Source organism: Poecile atricapillus, chromosome 2, assembly GCF_030490865.1.
Source record: "Poecile atricapillus isolate bPoeAtr1 chromosome 2, bPoeAtr1.hap1, whole genome shotgun sequence".
NCBI lineage: Eukaryota > Metazoa > Chordata > Aves > Passeriformes > Paridae > Poecile > Poecile atricapillus.
Genome location: NC_081250.1, coordinates 126,732,617 through 126,752,482, shown reverse-complemented (window position 1 = coordinate 126,752,482; position 19,866 = coordinate 126,732,617). Strand labels below are relative to the sequence as shown.

Genomic DNA, 19,866 nt, shown 5'->3' with positions numbered 1-19,866 from the left:
GAAAACTGTTGAACTTAGTGTGCAACCTGAATTTTAGGCAAAACTTGGACAAATATTTAAAGTTGTGTATACACAGTCAGATAATTAAAACACTAAGGCGTTTTCCCGCAGAGGATTAGGCAAAGCTTGTGAAGCAAACAAGAACAAAGACATTGAGATCAATATTCACCTGGATCGTCTGGTTCCAGAGCTGTTTATAGAAGCAAGACAGACAATAGTGATGCAGGCAGAACTAAACCCCAACAATTTTCTGTACAGCTAAGTATTAGAATTCCTCCTGATTAAAATTATTTACTGTGGCTGCAGGCACAGCCTATGCTTAACAACATTATCCTGATGATATTTAGAAACAAAATAGTAGCTTTTTAATATAAAGATACCTGTGTAAACCTATCTAATGCCACCTTGGCCTTTCTCCTCCTGTTGCAAAACTGTTTTTCTGTCATCTAAAGTAATGTCCAATTATTTATCTTTCCCATGGGAACATTTTATAGTAAGGCAAAGAAAAAGATTTCCAGTGGCCCAACCATTTCTCAAGGTGTCCTTTAATTGCAGAGTCTGACTGGGGAGTTTGTAATGTCCATATGATATTTTTTCTTCCCTAGTACAAGAGAGATGGGTCCTGCCTCTTAAAAATCTGTTTTAAATTCAATATGTTCAAGGTACTGCTGTCAAACCATACACATGTGATTGATTACCCAATTTGTTAATAATATTGTATACATTGAAGGAGTGTCATTAGACTTGGTTTGACAGCTACAGATTGTCTGCAGACTCTCACTGACAGATGTAGGAAGAAGTGATGGGTTTAGTGTTTCCACAACATTTCACTGAACAGCAGATTAAATGAAAATCATAGTGGTAGCGCTGGAGCTGAAAGACTATTTAAGATTAGAAAAAACAGAACTCTGAAACTTTATGTACTTTTCAGAGAAGCTGTCTTAGAGGCACTGAATGAAATACAAAAGCATGGCTCACAAAAAATTAATCAAGTGAAATGTGACAGTCCATGTAAAAGAAAAAAGAAATCTAGAAAATTACATCACATGCTTTCCTTTCTATTTTTCAAGCTGTCAAAAGGCTTAAGTTAAATTTGTATTCTCATTTACATTAAGTTTACTGATGTAATTTAATTATTTTGTATTGAGCAGCTCAGGGTTTAAAGCAGCAAAATGGAGATGTGAAAGAGACAGAACTTTCAGTGTCCTGAGTGCAATTTATGAAGTCAAATCATACTGATTGGTAATGTAAATGTATCTGTGTGGTTATCAAAATGTTTTATAAAAGTAGCAGGCTACAGGATGGCAGCTGATTCAACCTTCCATCCTTATTCTTGAGAATAAAGAGAATCACGTGTGGATTCACATGTGGAGAACTCAGAATTTTTGTTCAGTTTTGGATTTATTTTTTGTTTTGTTTTTTAATTTTTTTTTAAATTTATTTGTATACAGGAGTAGAGGTAACTGAAAAGAAAAAAAAACCAAACCTCTATACTTGCTGGAAATCAGTTTATACCTTTCAAATTAAACAGATGAATTGGCATTAGCAACAGAATCACTACCATAACAAAGTTAACTGTCAGTTCCTGGTCATGCATGACAGATTCACTCTGTTATTTCTACTTCACATTTAAGGCTTATTCTCCAACTTTTAATTATGCTCTAATATGTTGTGAAGGATTTAATTTTATTGAGAAAAATTGATCCTTAAATGATTTCAGAACAAAAGCTGAAGACTTTAGAAATGAAAGAATTTGAAGAATTAATTAAACTGTTAGCAATAAAACTCTTACCCTACTATTGATAATGCAGAATATGACCTAATTCCCTTTTTTTTTTTTTTTGAGCTACATCAGCATTGAAGTTACTATAACCTGTTAAACCTGTGCATGCACAAAGAGCATGTATGGCTAATGTGGAAAAAGTTGAACTTTGGCTTGAAGAATGGTGAGAATTATAAGGATCTGGCCTGAACCGGAGATAAAAAAAACCCACTGAACTCAATGGATAGCTACATAGTGCTTTTGGACTATAGTTCATAATTAAAACTAAGCAAAACTTTACCTCAAAGTAACTGAAAGCAAAACAGCCAAAATCAAGACCCCTGAAATCAACACCAGTGTGAGCCAAACAGAGACTATTGAATATGATCATAAAACCTCCTGACACAGTACTGCTTCTTTTCAAATTATGGTGTGCAAGGCATCATATACCAAGGTAGTTGGAAAGTGGTTTGTAAAGAAGGTCAAATCTCAGATAGAGCTAAATTTATAGAAAATAATCTATGATCCAATTCATTTTATTAGTTGAAAGCTTGCCTAAATTCAGGACATATTGTGATTTTATTTCAAATTAGGGTTATACCACAGTATGCAAATGCACAGTTGAATGATCCAGTACAGCAAGATGTGAGTAGTTCCTTGATATCACACAAAAGCTATTAACAGAACAACAATAAAGGCAATAACTCCTAGCCTGAAGCTCTTTATCTTTTTAAAAATTTTTAACAAACATGAAAGGCATCAGAAAGTTCCAATTTGCTCTGCACAATGTTTCTCTCTGATATACCTCTTTCTGCACTGCCTCCTCTCTTGCTCCTGACTTTACTTTTTAGAAAGCCAATGAATACACAGACTGGTGTGGAGCAATAACTTTTGAAGGAAATCCACTGACTGATTGCTATTACAGCTGGCTGAACTTCAAAGAAGGAATCTCTTCATCAAGGAGCTGCCAGTTATATTACAACAGAAGGGTGGGAAGCAAACTGTCAAGTAAAAGTTCACATAGCAGCCCTGGCTGTCTTTCATTGCTCTTTTAAGCATATTTTTCTCTTGCAGCTCAAGTGCAAATAAGATGTTAGGTTAGATGGATCAAATTTCAGTTTCTGGTGAAAAAGATCAAACTGATTTCAAGCATGTAATCAGCCATCAGATCCACTTGAAATATTTGTTTAAGGTCTAGTGCGCTAAGAACTTAATATTAAGAAGAATTTCAATTGTTATTATTGTAAAAAGCAGTTAGAGAAACACAGGCAGAAGAGCAAGGGGTAGACACAGGCTAACTGATTTGTACAGCATTATAGGGAATTTGAAACTCGAAATATAAAACTTCAGAATTCTATCTTTCAATATATCTATCAAGAGGAAGAAATTGAAATAAAACTTCTTTGTAATGATCTGGAAACTCGTAAGAATAAATAAAGTCTTTCATATTCAACAACCATAAGAAGGATGAAAAATGTTTCAATTTTCAGATGTGTTTTGTGTTGGGAGCTAGGTCTCATGATATTTCTTCACGTGACTGCCACAGTAAGCTTGTTCATACTAAATACTCACAGAAGCCCATATAGACTACTATGGCAAGATGCTTTGTTGATACCTCAGAAACAGGAAATAAGAATACTGCTAACATAGACCTTTTCAAATACTATTTTCTGTAAGTCATGGGTTGGTCACTGATGTTTGGAAAACAAAAAAGCAAATTGAATGTAAACTGTTTTGTTCCATGTTGAGGGTACCTGCCCAGCAAATATTGTCCTTCCTCCTCCCTCCATCTTCCACTGTAAGAAAATATCTCCCTTTTTGTTTCTTTAAGTTTTCCTTTTCTCATGACTTTCTTCTCTGTTATGTTCCCAGATTTCTGTCCTACACTCCCTGAAAATTTCAGCCTCCTGAACTTCTTTCAAAAACATTCTCTTGTGCATAATGTTCCTTCCTCTAGAAAACCTCCTGACTATCTGGTTACATAGCTGAGAGTATAAATATTCAGTGCTGAGGAATTATTCATTACTAAACCAACATATAAATTATAGGGATATGTACTGTTTTTCTAGAATTGCTAGGGAAAGGGAAGTCTTGGAAGACAGAAATAGTCAACAGTAAAAAAAATTAGAAAGGGAAATAGAATAACCAGAAAAGAAAAAGAGTGATCTTGTGCTCCTGCCTTTCCCAATTGTGAAGAACATTGCTACTGACATTATTTAAGTCAGAGAGGGGAAAAAGAATTTTTTAAGATTAATAGCTCTTGAGTTTGTTGCAAATTAGTTAATTTAGGAATTGCAGATTAAGAAAATAACATTTTTCTGGCTAAATCATTAGCCTTTTTTTTGGCAATACATATATTGCTCTGTGTGTGGAAAAGTGGAAGTGATGTAGAATGAAAAAATCAGACAAATGCAGAAACCATAATCTAATAAAATAATTAGATTTAGATTGCAGATCAGTAGAAAAAGTACATAATCCAGGATCTTTAAACATTGAGTAATGTCACAAAACCACTGAAAAATTCAGTCACAGCAATGGACCAACATTATTATTACTGTAGCTTTGTAACTACTTCTTGTGAGAGAGCTTCAAGCAAAAAAAAAAGAAATTATAAATTTATAAAATAGCTGTATTCATACCCGTTTCAGAGTCATAAAATAATGGAAAATAGGCAGCTATAGAAAAGCTTAAGCCTTGTGGGTTTTGGAAAACTGGAAGAGAAGTATATCAGTACTACTACCTGAAATTAAATGGTTTAGATTCTGAGTGTCTTCCACAGATATCCATATGTGTTGTCAAATCCCAAATCCCTCCTGTCTCTCTACGACTACTCTGAAAGTCTCACCCAGTAATGAGCCTTTGCAGAACCCTGACATGTGCCTCCTGCCTCCAGGCTAAACCTCACACCTAATCAAAGAGCTGGCTGCTTTAAAGGATATTCTCTGCAAAAGCAGAGAATCTGTTACTGCTGCCTAAATCAGAAAGCCCAGGTGGTTTTCTGAAATTACTGCCTGGGTCTAAACAATGAGTTTAAATAATTGTCAAGTGTATTCAGTTCTCCTGTGTTTTTCATGAAAACAGCTCCTGAATACCTGGCCTGAATATGAATAAGAGTTACAAGATTATGTTCTGGTTGGTAGTTTTACTTGTGTCATAATAACAGAGCAAAATGAATCTAATATTTCTTCTTTTTGTATTTTCCCTCTGCTGAAGGAAAATTATTTTCTTAGCTCTCTCTCTTCAGAAGTTGGGTGGGAACAGTAGGAATGGTAGGAACAGTGTTTGCTCCTTCCAGTGGTGCTACCTGATAACCAGGACGAGGAACAAGAGTGATGGAATTTGTTACAGAGGATGCTCCATGGCTACATACTATTTTGTGCCTTACAGCCTATTGTCATTAAAAAAACAATAACAAACCAAACCCCCCCAAAAAAACTGACTGTGAATTGAAAAGATTTGCGTATTTTGGAAGTGGACTGAGCATTATTCTAAGACACCCTGCAAAGACTAGGCTTTTATTTAAACTATCTCACTTCTGCAGACTGGGATCCCTCAATCCAATATATGAGAGCAGAATTTCCTATAGATCTGCAAAATGGCCTTGCAGGAAAGAAAACACTCTACTAAGCAAGAGGAAGAAATGTGAATGGCAAATTCAAGTCATTTGATGCATCTTAGAATTAATCTTCTGTAAGAAAAATAATGAAATTTACTTTCTGTATTTTAGAAGCATTTCCAAGTTCTTCCAAGAATCTGAGCCCACCAAAATGACTCTGTCTCTTGTAGAAGTAAGTATCTGCATTTGAAAGTTACTGTGATTAAGATATTATTTGGAAAAAGTACGGCTTTTCAGTATTTTCTACTGTCAAATACTTTCTAGAAAGAGGACCATGTAGCTAACACAGACCTCTAGTGTTTCCACTAAAAATGTAAAAATGCATTAATTAGTGCTAATTTTACTTGTATCTCTCTTCTTTCTTCCATGAAGACAGCTATTCATCATTAAATAAATACATACAATCCATTAATTTTCACTTATGTTTCTCTCTGGGCTTTCCACCTAAAATTATACTGCTTACAGCAAACAATCAATCAAAACAAAAAAGCTATAAAAAGATTGAAAAATTCAGAGACCAGATTGCTTCTCAGCTGATAACCAGATGTATATAATACATGCATTTTCAATGACCATTTCAATGAAGAGCTATTGCCTGCTTTTCCAGAAATAATCCCATTCTCTGCAGCTGTCAGCAAATTAATCTTTTTTCACAAGACTCAAAAAAAAAATCAGTTGTTCCTCTCTTCTCTTTCCCAGTCTCTTCTGAATTCAGCATTACAGGACATATTATGAAATGACATCTGACAGAGAAGAGAAATATTTTTACGTGTTTGATAAAATTATTAGTTGCTATGATGGAATTTTCTGCCTCTGCATGTGTTGAAGTTATATTGACCACATGTTATTATGGAAGTTACATACAATTATAGTTAGAAACCAAAAACAATTAATTCAAAGAATTCAAATAATTATGGCCTCTATTCACCATATAGTACTAGTACAGGCTTTAAAAGATGTTGCATTGGCTGTATCCTAAAAAATGAGATTTTAATTTTAAGGCTCAGACCAATGACCGGTTACAAATCTGCATGCAGTATTATCTGAAATTTATCAAGTGGTAAACTCTTACATCTAGAATGCTACGATAAATCAGCTGCCAACAAATAGCTGGTGATTAATAATTGGATAACCAATCCAATTATCTAGAGAGAATGATAACTGTTTTGTTGAGGTGATAATTATGCATCATTTCTTTTAGGAAATTTCAAACAATGGAGAGCTAATGTGGCTAATTGAAAGATGTTGGTATTTTAAATATATATATTGCTTTTAAAACATTAAACATCCTTTGCACAAAGCAGGATGAACTTAATATGAGCTGGCACTTAGTTGCTCTTTTTGCAGTGTCCATTTTTCAGTGTCCATATTTTTTTATCAAGACTCTTGACTTGTCTTTTTAAGATTGAACCTTTCAAATTTTCCTGCATGAAGTTAATATGATGCATTTTCAGTGGTGGATTTTTACCAAAACTCTTGCCTCTCATATTAAAGTCTTCCAGACACTCTGAGCATTTGCATGACTTCTTTTTTATACTGAACCTACATGAATATGAATGGTATATAACATGAAAAGGAATTAAATTCCAGACACCTCTTGGTCTTGCTTATGTTGAATATGAACACAAAGTCCATAAAGTATGGAAATAACATTCTGAAGAAAAGTATCGTGTGCCCTTACAGGCTGTCACCCAGCACTCTGCACTAACAAATATCTCATCCTTCCCTAAGGATTTTATCTTCACCTCTAAGAGGCGAAGGAGGACAACACAAATATCAAACTCAACTTTGTATTTTAGCCCAAAATCATAATATTGCATTCAGATACTCTATCTGAATAGACTGCACAGGCTGATTTTTTTTCTCCTGAATGCTACCATTAGAGACTTTAATCAAAGGTGTTACTATGGCTTCAGCACCAAATTACGCCCCTGCCTTGTACATGGAGTAAGAGAGAGTGGGCTTTCCTTTGCTATGCACTTTGTGTAGAAAGAATGATAATTGGAATTGTCTTTACCAAGGGAGTACAGGGCATCTTCTCTCCCTGCATTTGAAACACAAACTATAACAGCAAGAGCTGTGTTCTGCTTCTCTCAGGCTGCTTTCTGAGGGTGGGGAAAAAAATACAACATTTTATCAACCAATTTTCCTTTGTGGGATCTCTTAGGGGATGATTGCAGCCCTGCACATACAAGCAGAGCTCAAAAACCTGTGGTGGTCTTGAGGTCTTGGATTGCCACACTTCATGTGCTCTTCCCCTGCCAAAACAATAAGCAATGGAAAAGCACCAAGAAGTTGTATGCTAAGGCACAGCAAAATGAAAAAGCTTAATTAGGTCCTGCAAGCAGCATAATAAAAATGTGGAAACAAATCTGTTACAGAAGACAGAAGAATGGGAGGCTGGTTTTGCAGGATCAAGCCATCTGTAGGTAGCCAAAAGTAATTTAGATTGGTGTTTTGACCAACTCTGACTGAAAGAGCCATTAAGGGCACCCATGTGTTTATTTAATTGTGGTTAAGTCAGCACTTCTTCTGCAAATATTACTGTTTTTTAAAAGCCTGGTAGTTGCAGCTGTATGGGCTAAAACTTTAGACACAGAACCTGACACAAGATCTCATTGAGAACTCCCCAGTTTTTGTGAGACTAGGAGGAGCATCTCATTTACCGAAGAGGTGTGTGTTGGTTTGGGTGCCTCTGTAGAACATGGTGATCTAACCTCTGATGCCCTCCTTAGGGGTAGAGGAAATACAGAGGTAAAAGGCAAAAGTAGCATACAGGGAATAATTTTAGTAGGTTTTAACTATCTTCATCATTATCACCTTGCATAAAAGGATTTGAGTACATTACATGCAAACTTCTGAAAGGTTCTGGAAAAAAGATAAGTCTACGCAGATTAGAAATCCCAAGAGGAATCACTTTTAGAGACAAGTGACATATAATAACTATGTGGACATAGTGTGGATTTACAGAGTAGCCACCAATCTGCTCATATGGAAACAAACCCAAAGTTAAAACACAATACTTCCTCCTAGTATAATAAGCTAAAATTGCCAGCATGGTTCTTAAGATCATTATAAGAAGTAGGATTTACTATTTTGTGGCAAATATTATAACCACTAACATTGTATTTTTATTTGTTTCTTGGATTTTTGTACTTTGAACTTTGATCCTTAACCACAATGGCAAGAAACTTCTTTTTTCAACTTAAAGTTGATATTTTCAGATAATCACTTCATTATGAGAGTGGAGGCCCCCAAAAAGCCAACCCAGTAGGATAAATTACAAATTAAAGTAATGAAAGTTATTAACAGAAGGGACTGAATTTGATAATAAATTTGGACATTGGACATTGGCATGCAAAACAAGAGCAGTGTACCCTCCACACCTCCTCCAAATATTTTCCAGTAATTTTGAGCTGGTAGAAAATAGAAAACAGCAAGCAATGAATCCAAAACATACTCAAACAAACCAGAGTTATTTTATGCTATGGAAATCAAGACATATCTCAATCCTGTTTATGCTAATTTGTTGAATTATTTTGATCATAATTTATACAGTTTCTTACTTGTTAACTTTACTTTGCACTTCAGGACTGGAAGTTAACTTCTAGTTCTGCAATTAGTGCAACAGTTTGGAAGTTACTGATAATTATGGTAGAACTAACCCTTAAACAGATGTTTTGTATGGGATCTTTTGCCTGCAGTTTATATTCTTGACAGCACAAAGTATGGTGTGAATAAAGGAAAATGGGAGTGAAGACACATAAAAAAGATACAGTTCTGAAGGAAAACAGGGAGGGAGAATGCTAGGTCACTTTGGAAAGTTTTCAAGAAAGAAGTTGAAAATCATGCATGAAAGGTGAAATTCAGACTCACACAAAATGCAGATAATTGCTACTAATACATATATTAGTCTACATTTTATGAAAGAATGGTACTATTTTAGAATATAAAACATTTAAAAATTTTTTTTTAGCATGATAAATTATAATTTTAATATAGCAAACATATAATGGTTTAAGTGACTGTGACACTATAAAGGCTACAGCTGAAATATGCATATGAGTGAAGGGATTTACAAGTAGGCTAAAATATGATTTTTTTCAAATTCATAATTTTATTTTATTTCTGTTATTGAAGTATCACTTTTTTTTTAAAGGACACTATCAATTTTTTTTTCATGGTTTAGACAAGTGGTGTAGATGATATTTAGAATGGTTTCTGAATAAAGTCAGTGAAAATAAATTAATAAACCAGCTACCTTTTAATGCAACATTTAAATCCTTCATGTATTTTAGTGTAAGTTTTCTTTAGTCAATAAAGGCAAAATATAGTTAGTTTCTTTTTGAGAAGGAAGTTATTCATTACTGCTGACTTTATTGACTAAAACCTACATTTCATAAGCTTAAGTATAGTAAATAACCATAATGTTGAAACAGGATGTTTATGTTTAACCTAATCTGATAAATTATACTGTGCAGTTGTTGAATATATAAATATCCTTGAAAATATACATATTCTTACTTACCCAACGGACAGGAAGGGCTCCTTTGATTCAAGTCTGTCAAGTAAATAACGAAAGTTTTAAATATAGATATTTATTGTGTTTAAGAACAATTATACAAGGAATTTAAAACAGTCATTCTCAATGTCAAGTTTACTTAATGACAAAATTTAACATGAAGAGTAGGGCCTGATTCATTTTAGTAGATGCTTAACTCTGGAAAAATCCCATTTACCTAATGGAACTTTGGTCTAGAATTAAAATATTTACAAAGCAGCACACCTAGGCTCTTTGAATTTTAGAGATTCACATGACTTGTGTGGATATTTGCATGGGATGACTAGAGTGAACAAGAAATGTGCTGCATCTGGATGTCACTGTTTTGGTAGATCCAGAATGATGCACAATTCTAAACCCAGTGGTTAAAGGTGCTCTCCCACTCCCTGCTGTGGCTGCTGTGGCTGTGAGGAGATGCACCACCTGCACACTGGCAGGAGCCTCTTCTGCTGGTGGTCTCCATCCATCCATCCAAGACAGATGTAAGAATCCTGATCTATGTTATCAGGCAATGCTCCTGCTGTGGTATCTGCAACTGGCTGCCCTTATTTTGTTAGTGCGTTCTGGATTCAGTGAGCTTACTGATATCAGCTGCTTGATAGCACCATTAGTATGAGATTTGAGGGTCCTTTATAAACATGTTCAAAGCATATTTATAGCTGAGTAATTTTGTGTGATTACATGACACGTAAAAATGTTCTGTTATGATTCGCACTGAGCATACTGTGTTAGGTGGAGCAGAAAATAAATGTCCAGGTCATTAATATCTCTTTGTAGCCTTTAATAAAAGTGCTTCTAATAAATCAAAGCATGTTACATGTGGAACTGAATATTTAATCTATGCATCTGAAACCAATTTGGTCCCACAATAAAATATTTTAAATATAATTAAACAGTTATCATTAGTTGCAAATGAAGGGAAATAGTAAATGTTTTAACAAAAAAGTTTCATAAAAGTCCTCTTTGTAAAAAAAAAAAACCAAAACTGAGTGCTGTTTCATTCATTCAGCAAAGGGTTTGTGCAAAAAACTCACAAACCAATAGACCAGGTTAGTTTTTATCATCATCTAAATTCCAAAATGTATTGAAAACATGGTCCTTTTTTTCTGTTGTCTTAATGACTATAGCTCACCATTCTATTTCTTTCTGGGGTTGAAATCCACATGGAACTAGAAGAATAGAAGAGGAAACACTGATGTGCTTTGCACACACCTGGAAGCACAGCAGAATCCCAAAGCTGCAAGACCTTGTGGTCAGGGCATTCCCAAGAACATCTGAGCCTGGCATTCTCTGTGCTCAGGCAGTGCTGCCAGAGAGCAATAGAATTGCAGGGCCCCTCATGGGGGGTTTCACCCTTCTCCTGCAGGTTCCGTGCACTAGTGTCATGTTTTTGTTTCCTCTTTTTCTGCTTAATGAAATTAATCAGTCAGGGGAAGCACTCAGTATTTGGCTGGAGAGATTAACTATAAGTAAGATGACCAAAGAGTGAAATCCCTAGAACATACTTAATAATACAGAAATTTTGTAATCAAGAGAGATCTAGCACTATCCTGATGGAGGACATTCTGATGTATTTTACTTGAAAACAAAGAGTGTGCGATAGAATGAATGCCCTGGGGTACAAAATACTGCGATTAAAAATCTATTTGAAGTCCATTCTCAAGCTGGATTCAATTTAATTTAAATAGTGCTGCCCTAGGTTTGACTTCTCTCTGTATCTGACTAAATGGTTTTATATAATTTGCTGCATTACTTTTAATTAGTTCAAGTGTTCCTCACAGTAAAGGAATACAATTATCTGTTGGCCTTTTATTTGGTAATTCAGTATATGGCAAATTAATATAAAGATTTAGAACTGCAACACAATATGAAATAACATCCTATATCATCTTTACTGGTGACATTTATCAATACAAAATGCTTTTTACCTTTCTTTTCAACCTAATGTACACTGAATTTTCCAGAGTTTTGTGGAATTCTTGAAAAATTAAATATGATATTGCAAAAAGACTAATCCTGATAAGTTTAGAGAAGTGCAGTCATACACCTTCAGGAAAAATCTTAAAGCAGAAACTGTCTTTGCAAAAATATATTTTTGTGTCCAAGAAATACTAAGCTAGACAGTGAAGGGAATCATGTTTTAGTTATGTAGGAATGGTGGTGAAGTAGGAGAGATAGAGATTTTTTCTTTCTTTCCTGAAATGGTTTTCCCATCAGAAAAGATTGGTTTGTCAACATGCCAAGGCAACATATCAGTTTGAATAAGAGGGAGGAAGGCTAATCAGTAGCATGACTGGGACATGGCAGACTGAAGTGGCATTTTGCTTTGATTCTTGGTTAAGATTTTCTGAGCTAAGATTTTCCTTATCTGCATATAATAAGTTTTGCAGGAGGAAAAAGTTGCTCAATTAAAACCAGTCACTAAATGGAACAGGTCATTTGCAATAGGCAATTGATTACTACCCTTTGATATGTTACTGCCACAATGTGTTTAAAATAAGGACCCTACAGATTTCCCATTTCATGTTATTCCCCTTGTGACCTGTCTTGGAGAGATATTTTACAAGGTCTGACTAACCCAGTTGTGCATTTTATTATTTTCTTTGCTGCTAGGGTTTCTTATATAAATGGCAATTAACTAAATTCCATCTTTGACATGGACTGAGCATCCAGATGGACAAATTTTCAAGGTTTGCAACATGAAACATGCAAATGTGTTGGGAAATGTGACTAGACTAAGGGTACGTGAATTCATCTTTGACTTGTAAATAAATCATGGAACGACACCAAGATCCCAAAGCAAATTCTACTTTTCTTGCATAATTGCCCTATTAAGATTACAGGCAAGACTTTTTCTGCATTTGAGACCTGACCCAAGATACATAAATCTATATAATTACCTGTTAAAGAATCCTCTCCTCTCCTTCCCAAAACTGTGTACAGGACAAAGTGGATAACACTTCTAACAATATCAGTGCAGTACACAAGCAAATGGATTTTAGCCAAGGATTCTCCAAGGTAATTAATTATGAATCAATATATTCTTCCTTGTGGTGGTCACATAATTTAATCTTTAAGGATTTAGTAGGAAAACACGTGGAATTTAATGATTTTGTTAGGATTCTTATTCTGACTTGTTGAAAAAACAAAACCATCTGCCCTGAATTAAAGGAAAAGGTTAAGAACAAACATTTTTTTCAGAGTCATTTTAGGTTTCAACCCTCATATCAGAATTCCTAAGGAAGATTAACTGAGTGTGTTGCTGATATCACACATTTTCTGTTTGACATCTAAAATGCATGAATAGTGACTGGCGTGTTCAGGACGATTGGAAACATTTTTATTCATGCCAGATAGGAAAGTCAGGGCAACTGAAAAATATTTTGGACTTCAGTATAGTGTTAATGTATATTTAGACTGACTGATGTGGCTGACTTACTTATCTGTCAAGTATGTCTTTTTTTGCACTGTGCAGCTTTAGGAACCAAAGAATTAGCAGGACCAAAGATTTAGCAGAAATATGCACGGTGAAAGAATATTCAGATTTATGGCCCACCCTGTTTATTTTATTTTTATTAAATTTATTTGTTTTTATTAAATTTTAAAACTACAAAAACAACTCAAGGGACCTTTCAAAAGAAACTTACATTTCCATTCACAGTAATCAAACATGGATGCATTTCTCTCTGAATGCTGAGTTTATGGTTTGAAGTGATCGAAAACCATTGTTCGGAACTTTTTAAGCAGTATTATAGATTTTCATCTAATTTCTTTTTAAAGCCCATGCACTATAACTTTTGCTACCCCCCCATACCTTCATTCAATGCAAGCAAGCCTAATACAAACATGTCTGAATTTACAGAAGAAATATAATTTCATATAACTTACACTATCTATTGAGTCTGAATTGCTGGTATACACTAGGTAATCCTTCCTTTCTAGTTTCTGTGACTTAATTTCAATCCAAGATCATTTTCCTGGACACTGTCAGTACCTACTGTCAAGTAGAATAGAGTAAGAAGCTCATTTTGTCTTCTGAAGCTTCCATAAAGATCTTTAAAAATATTGACAAGTTTTATCAAGAAACTCTGTCATATTCTGGAGCAAATAAATGGTAGAATGACTGTTTAAATGATCTAATCTATCAGAAGTGTTTCAGAAGCAGAGGGAATGGAAGAATAATTTACAGGTATATGTCAACTTTTACAACTGTCTCTAACCAATTTAATAACTTCCACTTGCATCTGGTGGTTGACATTGCAATTGATAACTCTGATTAGAAAAACAACAACAACCAGCTGCTGTTTTCATGAATATTGCATAATGTCAAATACTATGTATTCGTTTTCACAGTGCCTCAAGAAGTTGTCTTCCACAGACCTAAGTGCTTTTGTTATTTATTGAAACATAAAGATTCTAGCACAAAATATCATCACTCAAGCCATGGGTGGGAACTAACATACTACGAGCTCAAAGTGTCATTTCTCAGTACATTTCTCAGTTCTTAGTCCTTTGATGCGATAACTGACTTGGTGGATAAATGATAAGACAGATGTTAGGTGAGAGTCTCATTTTTAAAGCTCTTTATATTTCCTGATATGAGAGTCCCATAATCAAGTTGAGAAAATAAAATCTAACTCCTGCATGACCATGAACAAAGAATTAGGCTAATGGGAAACCAGCCACCTTAAATAACATGAACACTCAGTGTTATGCTCTATTTAACTTTGGTTTGCATAAAATATTTTAACAAAAATGTTGCTGCATATAAGAGAGGTACCAAAAAGCTGCTTTTTAATCATTCAGTGAAGAGAGTTAAAATCTGATTTTTTTTTTTTTTTTAATTGAAAGATTAGTCTGAATTCAGTGCAATGAAATTTAAAAAAGAAGAGCAGAGTGAGAATTTGAGAACAAGAACTATATTTTACATATATGAAATGCAGTACTGGCTGGATTGTGCAAAACAACTTTTCAAGAGAGGAAGAACTGAGTAACAGGAGACTGCCAGTTATGGGGACATATGAGAACATTTTTCCTCAGAGCTGATTGAGAAGTGTCCTTTAATCAGAATATGCTTCTTCTCTTCTAGTCTCAGATCATCGTTAATCAAAGTTCACAACTGAAATATTCAAGTGCACTAAAACTAAGTTTTACTAATTACTGAAGAATTTATTCAATAAGAAAGCTACTACACTAGTAAGCACTCTAGGGATAAACAGATTATCAAACAAGATTATCCCTTTGGCTACCAGACTCTCTCTGTGCAAATCTATACATAATCCTTAATACATGTATAATACATATTTAGTCTCTTATGAAAGTATCACAACACATTACACATTCTGACTGACTAAAAAAGATAAGTTTTTCTAATGTTTTTTTACTTTTGCCTAGTTTAATTATTTAAGATTGAGAATAACTTAGATCACTTCTTGAAGCATCAGCATTTCCCCAAGTCCATGAAGAAGAAGCTGTACCCAGAAGAAGTTCCCAAGACATCTGTAGGTGATATGGATCTTACACAGCTTAATTTCTTGTCACAGAGAAAGTTATAGTTAGTCTCCATGAGAAAGCTTGATTTCCTATGTAGGAATGCTTCTGCTCTCCCTTGGGTTTAGCTTGCATTCATGCACTTACTCTGCTTTAAATATGCTGCAAGATGGAGGTGCCTTTAGTGTTTTCAGTGTTTTGAAGTGAAAGAAATGGAAAATTTGGAATATGCATATGTACATATTTCATATGTGTATGGAATACATATATATATATATATATACACACATATTACATGATTTTTAGGCATTTTATATGTCTGGACAGCAGAAAATAAGTGCAAGGTTTTCTTAATTAATTAAATTAATTTAAAATTTTAAAATTCTAAAATTTTATTCTATTTTTTAAAAAACCTGCAAAAAATAATGACTATTAATACAGTGCATTTTATTCAACCAGTTCTACTTTGCACTTAACCCCATGACAGGGTAGTGCCGTAGCACTATCTGCTGGAAAAGATTCTGAGGGAATAATTAGCACAGGGTGCTGTCAACAATATCTAATGTTAACCTGTACTCATGTGTAGCATATGTATCAGACAGATGTACATAGAATATGACCAAATTTAGTTATTTTCATAGCAAAATCTGTTTCTTACATAATTTATAAGCAAATATAATTGCTTATATTATATAATATAATATATATAATATATATAATATATATAATATAATTATAATTTATAAACATTTTTGACGTAACTACAAATTTTAGGGGCCTCTAGGATTTTTTACCCCATGGGTAGCTAGGATAGATAACATTTTAGCCATTAGTGAGTAAAATGTAATTAATAATTTGTTTGGAGTTATCTTTGAAGTTTGACAGTTGAAAAACTGAATAAAAGGTATCTCTACCTGGAGGGAGGAAGTGCTTTAAAGAAAATGCCTCTTCTCCATACGAACTTTCACAGCAGCAAGAGGTTAGGATGAGACATAAACCAGCACATGCAAAAGCTGGTTTTGATATACCAGTACAAATGTACACTGTCATATTGGATACTGAATGCATTTCTGTTATAACATGGGATGAAAGGGTTTTGGGGCTGAGGCAGGAAAGGCTGGCATGGAGATCTAAGGGGAGCTAAAGGAAAAAAGGAAGCAGCTTCCAATAATACTCATAAATAGGTGACCTAAATTTTAGGCATCAAGAAGAGAGGGAAACCTAAAAGCCCTAAGTCATTTAAAAGCCATATCCAATCTGATTTTACAGGTTAGATTTTTCTGTATCTTCTTTTATGAATCCAAAACTTGCAAAGATAACATAAATGGTGTCATGGGTTCTCATAGTTGACTAAATCCTGGTAGTATGTCTGAGGAAAACTAAATGGTGACTTGGAGTGAAATTGATTCAGAATCTACATTTGAAAATCTTAGATAATAATGGATTCCAGTTTCCTGCCATGCCACCGAAGTCATCTGTTGCAAAACAGAGTTATAAGCTAAACTTTAACAATTTAACCCACACAACACATCTGTGTGATGTTTCCATAATGAAGACATTCACACTCAGACTCCTAGTGAGATTCTTGCAAGTTTCCCAAATTCAAAACATGCTCAATTTGTTACATTTGTTCAAGAGAGCAAAGGAAACAAAACCTGAAGAATGAAAATAACTCCATGCCACTGTCAATTTTTATTTGCTTTTTCCTATGATTTTTACTAGTTGCTGGATTTTGTAAACAGCTATGCTCCAAGCAAAAGATGGAATTTTGAGAAAAAGATAGTGATCTACGTAGTGTGCCTTAGAGCTCTCTTCCTCACAGGTTTAATCATTCTTTGCATGAAGCTGATTTCACCTGACCCTTTTCTGCTCTAAAGCAGAGTAAGAACACTCAGGTCATATGTACTGATCTAAAAACATCTTGAATGGGTTCTTCAGGGTGGGTTGAACAAAGCAGTGTTGATGGATCTAACACACACAATCAATATTACTTTGCTGCGTGGCTATTTGCAGTCACAAAGAGATGAAGGTTAATGCAGGCATTGCCTTTGAGGATCCCAAGGGTAGAGGCTTAATATCCTTTTTCCCTCAATGACACTACTAACACTTTAAAGCAGTTAGAGGAGGGTCACTTCTCTAACAATGTAAGATTCATGCTTGTCATGCTGTTTCCCGGAATAATCCCACTCATGCAAAATTGAAAAATGCAACATATATTTTTATGCCAATAGGCAGAAAGCACTCATTTCTTATGACTCAAATCACATATGATTATGAATATGTTTTTACTCTTCAATAAAATAGCCAGTGCTTTCGCCAGAAGTTTTGGGAATATCAGCATGCAATACCAAAAAATCATGCAATTTCTAACCTATTCTTTAAAAAATAAAATTACATTTGACATTATGCATCAACAGCACTAAGTATCAGTTCTGGCAGGGTGGATAACATGTTTTCAGACTTCAAGACTAACAGAATTCACCAAGAAATAAAGCTACATGGTAATTTTATTTTTATAATTCACTGCATAACAATATGTTGCTATTGTCCCTCTGTTTGCACTCAGCCTTCCATGCTATTTGTAATCTTACTTAACAATCCATTTTTTTTCAAATTAAGTATACTTTAAATTTCTTCTTCTTCTAATATCATTCATAAAGCTTTAAAATGTGTTACAGTCTCTTATTTATCCAACCTTCCTTATTTATTCACAGAGTACTAAATTTATAGCCCAGCATCATATTTCTGTTTCTTTCTGTAAACCACTTAAACAGTGCCCTTGCAGTACACCAGCAGCTCCCAGACCAAATTACAGCCTTCTGTAAAATTAGAGGTGTTACATTATGTGAGAACCAATGCCTAACTGCCAGTCCACTAAGTGGTTTGCTGAAGCACAGCGTTCTGCATCTCTGATTGCTGAAGCAATTAAGGGTTTACTAAACTCCTGAAAATGAAGAATTCTTCTGCTCATTTGCAATTCCAGGACAGGCCCTTCTCTATTTTCTGTCATGAACCCTATGCCCTTACTTTTAAGACAGTTTCTGAACAGCAGGGTCTGCAAATCTTGATACTGTTTCTATGATGCCTTCTTTACTAGAACTCAAGTGCAGAAAAAATACCATGTTGTCAGTTTCTGATTTTTTTTGATACGTTGAAGTCATTAGTCTTTTTATCCTAACTGAAACACAGCAGAACACCTACAGTAGACATCGTCTTCATATGGAAGACATGTCAAGTCCAAACTGTTTATTTCTTAAATTAAATGCAAGAATCCATGCAGTAATGAAGGGTAGAAATCTCACATGTAATAAGGGATAGGAATAGGGCACAGGCTGGCAAGATTTAAAGCAAATGCATGACTAAAACTACTATTTCTGTTTGCCCGCTGGCAAACCCATCAATTCTCTGGATCTTTTAGGAGTTTACTGTTTGATTTACAAACCAAAGTTTTTTCATTCATATTAGCAGCAAAAATTCTTCAGTAAGAAAGATGTCATAATAATTTCAATAATTCCAATGTGATCAGAAATGGAGGGTATGTTTTCTGTTCTACTGTGGTATAAACAGTAACCTTTATCTATAACATATTGTTTCAGGTTTCATAGCAGAAGAAAAAAGTAAGAAAGAAAATTAAACACCAGGAAAAAAACCCCACAATAATAAGCAAACAGACTGTTCTCCAAATTTGCTAATCTCTGAGAATGAATGGGGTTATGGTGTCTGGGCTGCTATGGAAAAAAACAACATCATTCATATGGTACCATCTATCACCTCATGCAGGAGGAAGAGTACTGAGATAGAAAGAGGCATGCAGCCCCTGTGCAGATGTGTATAAACTGGAGTAATTTTCTCTTAACAAAGGAAAAAAATTCCTGAGGAAATACTGTATAAGTCTAAGGATTTACTTGAGGGGAGATTACTACAAAGAAAAGTGCTAGTCTTTATGTAGGATCTGCTTCTAAATGGATCTATGTCAAGGCCATAGTTTAAAAACTGATGGTGAATAAAAGCAAACAAACATGAGAAAAATGTAAGATTTATCATATAGTGAGGATCTGAGAGGCAAAACCTGCCCTTGTCCCCTTCTTAAGGGGAGTTAAGAGTATTTTTAATATAATGAATAGGAAGGTTTTAAAAAACCCTTATTATCCTAGTTGTTGGACTTAACATACAGATTAGGAATAATATGACTGAATTGAAAAACTTGAAAAAATCAAGATGACAGTTGCATTTTTGTCTTTTGGTCTATATCTGTGATTTATATCAAAATAAAGAGAACCAAAATGTTTTCCTGGATGTTGCTAAGGACCTGAGATAAGTTTCTTTCTCCCATATGCCCCCTCTCTAAAGCTATGGAACATGCTCTGGAACACATGAAATGTCAATCTTAAATCTTTGTCTGGCTCTCCCAGCAGATCCCCACCAGCACCTCATGCA

At 34.5% G+C, this 19,866-nt stretch overlaps 1 protein-coding gene across 2 annotated transcripts in view; it reads right to left on the bottom strand.

Annotated features, from left to right (window-relative positions):
• RALYL (RALY RNA binding protein like) overlaps nucleotides 1–19,866 on the bottom strand; it is a 176,921-nt gene that overhangs the window by 39,778 nt on the left and 117,277 nt on the right. For both annotated transcript variants that reach the window (XM_058832217.1, XM_058832218.1), the window contains exon 3: nucleotides 9,907–9,939. In XM_058832217.1, the coding sequence (XP_058688200.1) occupies nucleotides 9,907–9,939 (33 nt within the window). The remainder of the gene's footprint in view (nucleotides 1–9,906; nucleotides 9,940–19,866) is intronic.